At 41.1% G+C, this 6,499-nt stretch overlaps 1 protein-coding gene across 6 annotated transcripts; it reads right to left on the bottom strand.

The window, feature by feature from the left end:
- LOC103720983 (palmitoyl-acyl carrier protein thioesterase, chloroplastic-like) lies at positions 1 to 4,920 on the bottom strand. Of its 6 annotated transcripts, none has more exons than XM_088705161.2 (7): positions 4,722 to 4,919; positions 3,129 to 3,696; positions 2,897 to 3,030; positions 1,739 to 1,852; positions 1,452 to 1,623; positions 1,256 to 1,324; positions 1 to 547 (listed from the first exon to the last, which is right to left on the bottom strand). In XM_088705161.2, the coding sequence occupies exons 2-7, from the start codon at positions 3,624 to 3,626 to the stop codon at positions 287 to 289; spliced, it is 1,248 nt and encodes a 415-aa protein (XP_088561287.1). In that variant the 5' UTR covers positions 3,627 to 3,696; positions 4,722 to 4,919; the 3' UTR covers positions 1 to 286. The 6 variants fall into 6 exon arrangements, with proteins under 6 accessions (XP_088561287.1, XP_088561288.1, XP_088561289.1 ...); XM_088705162.2 differs by having other exon boundaries at positions 3,129 to 3,674; XM_088705163.2 differs by having other exon boundaries at positions 3,129 to 3,654.
- Positions 4,921 to 6,499: the final 1,579 nt, after the last annotated feature.

The following is a 6,499-nucleotide window of genomic DNA, read 5'->3' as shown; positions in this document are numbered from 1 at the left end:
TGGAAAGGAAATGCTATTCAATGCTTTTATTCTTCATCTAAGAACGTCAACAAGAGCAACATATCGTGTATTTACACATGGCGGGGCTTCAAGAATGAAACATTCACCTAAAACCAATAAAGGAAAAAACTAGTGCAAAGAAAGGCAAGGCAATGGTAGGATTCCTAATCTACACAAGCATTGCAGGAGATGTTCAGCATATGATTTCTTCCTCGTACTCCCTTCCAATTCCCAACCTGAATTGGAGCGCTGCAGGATTGAGCATCCGACGTCCATGGCTTCCACTTCATGCACTCTCAGTTGGGAGCAGACCCATGTTCCCAATATCACGAGCGTGCTGCTTAGGCCTCCACACTGTTTGACTCCTCATAATCTCAGACCCATCCTCGAGCCGCAGAAGATGCCGGCACACAATGGGGGAGCCATCAACGTGGTCGGAAGAGGCGGCGGTGAGAGACTCCACCACACTATCCCTCCCACACTCCCTCCGGTACTCCAGAGTCATGGTTGCAACCTCGTAGCTCTCCAACATCCATACAGGAACACTCTACCAGAAACATAGATTCAGGGAACTTCAGATTGTACCAGCAATACAACTAGAGAAGCAGAGGGAAGATCCAAAGGAGCAAATGGAAGGTCCAAAATAAGAAATCTTATGAAAATGCAGTGCATATACAATTATAATACAGAATTGTTTTAACCATCCTAACGCCATCAAACTGATGAATCACCAGAAACAATTTTATACAAGATAGCAGCATCAGATATAACAGCCATCTACCACCAGCTTATAGTTCGGCAGGTTGGTGCCTTTCTTTCCAAGTGAGAGATGTTGGGTTCAAACCTGAGTGATGGTGAATAACCGCTATATTCTCAAAAGGAATAAAAAAAATTAAAAGCCATCTATCTGAGAAAAGTTAGAAACAAGTTATATATACACACTTCCCCCGCAAGATTAGCTAAATTTCTAGTAAAGCTCATGGAACATCCTGCACAAATGCAAGCCATGAACGCTAATGTTACATTGGTGGATGTCCAAACGCATAAAGAATTATCCATGCATAAGATGCTGATGCTGAAGTAAACACTGTAAGTATGAAAACCAAGAAAATTAACAGACGAGCATTTCAATACTCACACTATACAAAAGTCACATTTGGCAAAGCTGTTCAATGTGTAAAGAAATTAGATAAACACATAAAAACCGAAAATATGTAATAAGAAATCAGTCTATGAGCTATGGCATCTGAAGTACCTCAAGAATCCAGCCAACGTATTTGACATTGTTCACATGCTGATTTACATCCAAATCATTCCAATGAGGCTGTAATATTTTAAAAACCAAGGAAATTATATATCATTGCTGAAGAGATGCAGCAGATAACATGACAAAGCTGGTGAAACAGTTGTGAAACGCGTCATGCAAATTCCTTAGTTAATATCTAACTTACAGTTAAGCCCCTTCGAACATAACCTGCGGAATCATCATCAAGCTTAGGAAGTTTTCTGCTGTCTTCGTCCAAAACAGCATCGCGCTCTGCAAAGAAAGGGGCTAACTCTGCTCTAACTTCTTCAGGCATTTTAGACAGTCTCCTCGTGTGTTTATTAATCATGACCCAGACACTGTGGAAAGGCAAAATCAAAATTATAACAAAAGCTTACCCAAATGAACTGCAGCAACCTTTTCAGAATCCATGATTACAAAGGTAATATCCAAGCAAATAAATTAACAGCCAACCTGGTCCCCCTCATGATGGTTAGGCCAGTTTGGCGGTCATGAACATGCCAATCACGTTGCATACCATTCTTTCCAGATGAACTAATCCACGTGTTTATTTGAACAACATCTCCCCTGCATATATATACAGATGGAAATCTCAGGCTTGAACAGGTTAATGTTTTCTTGATGATTAGGGAGGCCAAAGAAACAAGGCCACCCAGATTTTATTGAGAAAAAGGAAATGCACATCAAAGGGGACCATGTACAATGAAGACAGGAGTAAAAAATAACGAAGCTAAAAACTCTGAAGTTGCAAAGTTAAAACTTTGATAGTTGAATAGCAGCCAGAACAGAATATGTTCCAATCATATTTGAACAGGTTAATGTAGAACAACTAGTTATGCTATACATACCAGATAGAAGCGTAAAGTGACTGCTTAAGCAATTAATTAAAGAACTCAAAGCCAAGGTTTCACCATACGGAGGTAAAAAGTACCAGTGCACCATAATATTTAAATGTTGGAAATAAGCTATGCTGGCCAAGCCACCAGGCCATGAGCCATTTAAATGCCAAAATTCTTTTGGCTTGCATTGTTAGATATTTTTACCTATTTATATAGATGGACCGACAGATCAATTTCTTCAGAACAATAGAAATATTAGGTATCCTGATAATCTACAAAATTATCTATAAAACTCAGAAACAGAATTAGAAATTCATGTCTAACTCGCACAGAGCATCGACCACTCACCAAGATGACCGACATTGGTGTCATTGATCCTAATATCACTTGATCAGTCCGATCCCTAGAACAAAGCAGCGAGCGACACATTCCCCGCGAACGCTTTCAACGCACAGAGCATGTAAGCGTATCAAGCATGCTTGCTAATACGTAAAACCTGCCTCATCCTCTTTTTTGGGGGGGTTCATGTGCGCGTTGCCGTCCAAGGCCAGACCTAAGTTGTACCAAAAAAAAAAAAAGGGGGGGCAGACCTAAGTAGTTTTATAAGTAAACAGTGTAAATAGAACAGGACTATAGCCTGCAGTGACTTTTTCATGAGGAAAATATAGCATCTAGAGACTTGATCCTAGGGAGTCACGACGACAACAACAATAAGAACAACAAGAACAACAATAAAAATTGGAGGAGAATGCAAATAGATGCGGGAACCCACCACAAAGGATAGCGTTCAACATGAACCAGCATTTTCGTGACAACCCATATCAGATTTCTTCTAGTCATCTCCGGTGTGCAACCAAAGCCGCCATGCATAAGGCCGATACACTTGCAATGGTTAAGCGAAGTTTCCTGGAGATGCAAACTGGTAATTTTTTTGTAATGACGAGTCGAAAGGCACGAGTGGATACTTTAATTTTTGCGTGCCAAAATGCTCGCTTATCTCTCACCTGGAAATGATTCATCAATGCCTCTATCGAGGCTTTTTGATCAGCCCCGATTTCGTAGGACCTGATAGAAAAATTCTGCCTGTGAACAAGTCCATTCTCGACCAACTTCCCAACCCCGGATGCATCTGCAAGCGTGTCGGGCCGCCTCGTCTCCGAATCGAGCAGGGTCCATTGCTTCTCCGCGGCCAAGAAGATGGTCCTGATCGCAGCAAGCAGCATGCTCCAGTCCGGCAATTGGTCATATGAAGTCCTCTGTGCCGTTGAAGCAGCATCCTCCTCGACGTCGGTTTGCAGGCCAACCTTGGTGTCGTTGATCTTGGGGATGGCTCGGGCGTTTGCCTTGACCTGCATGCCCCCGGGAGAAGACGCCGCCTTCGCGACGATGCCCCGGACATCCAAACTATTGGGGGGGACGCCTCTCGAAGCTTTTGCCGAGGCCGAGGAGGAGGAAGTTGGCACCTGGTAGAAGGATGATGAGGCAGCAACGGCGGCGACCATGATGGAAGTTGCGGACCTTCTCTTCTTACTAAAAATCAAATCTTGCACCTTTACAATTTAGTATCCGATTCTTAAAAAGGAGGTAATAACGAAACCAAAAGGGGGGAAGGTCATCCAGTCAGGTCTCACCTCAGAAAATAAATAAAGGAGGAGAAAAAGAAAAAAAAACTTCTTGAAAAACGAAGGAGCATTTATTTAGATTTATTTGGAACAGTTTTTTTTTTTGGAGAACCAAAAAATATTTTCTCACAACTCAAAAATATTTTTAAATAAAAAATATTTAATAAAAATTTTGGAAAAATATTTTATTTTTTTATAAAGCTAAAAATAGCTTTTTGAATAAAACTTCATTTTGAAGCTTTCCGAAAAAATTGTTTTGAGTTTTGCCATGAAGCTATTTTTTAACTAAAATATTTATAATAAAATATAATAATTACATAATTTGTTTCTTTATAAATCTAAAAATCTGTTGGAACACTAATAAAGAATCTTAGCCGTGGATCAGACTCCCTTCCATGCAAAAAAAGATATTCATATTTTCTATTATTATATTATACTATAAATATAATATTATATTACATTATATCATAATACATTAATATATTATATTAAATAATTTAATATTATATTATATTATGAAAAATTAATATAAGCTAATAGTTATAATATTTTGTATATAATATTATATTATATTATATCATAATATTAAATAATTTAATATTATATTAAATTATTATGCTTATATATATTATAATAATATTATATTATATTACAGTAATATAATATTATTACCGAGTTCAAGCCCAGAAGCAATCCCGCAACCATCAAAATCTCACCATAGAAAAACCGGTGGAAAAGCAACTGAAATTCACAATAGCAAAACTAAAAAACAAATTTAAATCGTCAATTTCGATTCTAATTTTCTTTTTCCCAGGATAAGCAATCAAAATCCAAGTCCAACGCCAAAGAAGGAAGAAAAATGAAGACATTTCCCGTAGCAACGGTCGAAACCTCGTGTCCGAAGAAAGAGAAGCCGAAAAGTGGCCGGTAAAAGCTGAAGACGCGGGCCGAGAAAGCGAGAAAACAAGCTCGCACCTTGGGCGAAGCGAACGCCCTCCTCCCTCTTCTCGAGGCTTGGCGTTTGGCTCCCGGCAGGGGGGGGGAGAAAGAGAGAGCCAAAGGATTCTAACTAGAGAGTAGAGAGGCCGCCGGCTGCCCCTATCGAGGGGTGGTGGCGGTGGGTTACCGCACCTCGCTCTCCTGTCTCTGCGCTCGCTTGGCCCTCAAGCCCTCCTGCCCCTTCTTTATTTATAGCGGCTCGGTATCGGACGCCGCATCGGCTCCATCCCGCGGTTCCGGTTCGACATGACTAAAATACCCCTCCACGGTTACGGAATGACGGCCAGTCCGTGGATTAGAGTCAGAAATTTTGAGATGATTTCGGGATAAAGCAAGGCGGCGATAACAGAACCTTGGGCTGGTGTCACCGACCGGTGGCCTTCGTCGCCGGGTGCATGGGCGGTGCCTGGTTGACGTGGCATCAGGGGAGACCCCCGCACCGTGAGCCCAGCCGACCGTTTGAAATAGGTCCGGAAAAACCACCGGCACATCGGACAAGTGGCTTCGCTTCTTCCTCTCTAGTTCTTGGAAACGGTGGGGAACAGGTGGCAGTTTGTTTAATCTTCGGTGGCTGATACCATGATGATGAAAAGGAGATTAGCATCTCTCACAAGCGTCGCAAAATGATAAACCCAACGCTTCAGAAAATATCGAAGAAAATTAGATGCATGACTATTGCTTTCTTATAGTGACTTCCAGACTATTGCCTTGCATGAACAAAAAGGAATCAGTTTCATTTGTATCCCTTTGATGAAACACATGGTATTGAGATGGGGACGAGGAAACGAGAAGGCTAGGGGCCAGTTTCTTGAGTTTCGGTTTAAACTTACTCTGATCCCTGATCGATGAGACGACTGACGAGACTCACAAACAGATTCACATGGTAGTGCATGAAAATGGCTGGATCTCAGTCTGTCGCTTTCGATGGGACGGCCTGCTCTAACAAAAGGTATCAAAGGAATACAAGGATCTGGTCTCAGTTTTAGCATTTTGTGCTGTTACGTGGCATATTTATATGCCACGCAGTGCGCTCCGATCCTTTTTGGTGGCTCGCATGTGTCACGAGCTGGGGGAAACCAGGAATGCATGCACGTCATGTTGCATGGATTGCGTGCATGTCACTGCCATCTGAGCTTGCCGGCCAGTTTGAGAAGGAGCAGAGGAGACGAAAAACCTAGGTCTGCATCCTCTACTTCTTAGCTGTTTCCATTAAACTATGTAATAGAGATGCTACACAGTGTTCATCCTTCGTGGTTACTTCATGCATAAAGGACAAGTGCTGCTCACAAATGGGACAACCTAACTTGGCACGAACAGCCAGATTCAATCTAATTAATCTCCTTTAATTCGGATAGAGTACACTTGTATGGGAAGGCCCGAAGAAAATAAATCTGTCTTCTTTATCTCTCTTTTCTATTTTATTTTTTAAAAATTAAATATATTTATTATGAGTCTGCCAGCCAGCAAATGTGATAAAATAACTTATATCAATGCAGATGGGTTGGTCGATATAATCGGATGGATGCAGTTTTCTATGTAAATAGCTATGATATAATTTAATTTATCGCTCTGGAGAGGACACATTTTATGGGAATGGACCAAGAAAATGACTCAGACGTAACTCCTAACTTGATCGGGTCAATCAAGTTGAGTCCATGGAAAGAATTTTAGACATGGTAGGTCCTTCTGACGCAGACTCATCAACCAAAAATGTTTGAGTTTATTTTCAACCCCGACTAAGGTGGATCTGCCAT

The sequence above is a fragment of the Phoenix dactylifera genome, chromosome 9 (assembly GCF_051530095.1).
Source record: "Phoenix dactylifera cultivar Ajwa chromosome 9, Ajwa_hap1_PhDact_Kaust_v1.1, whole genome shotgun sequence".
Taxonomy (NCBI): domain Eukaryota; kingdom Viridiplantae; phylum Streptophyta; class Magnoliopsida; order Arecales; family Arecaceae; genus Phoenix; species Phoenix dactylifera.
This window is presented reverse-complemented; position numbering and strand designations above follow the sequence as displayed.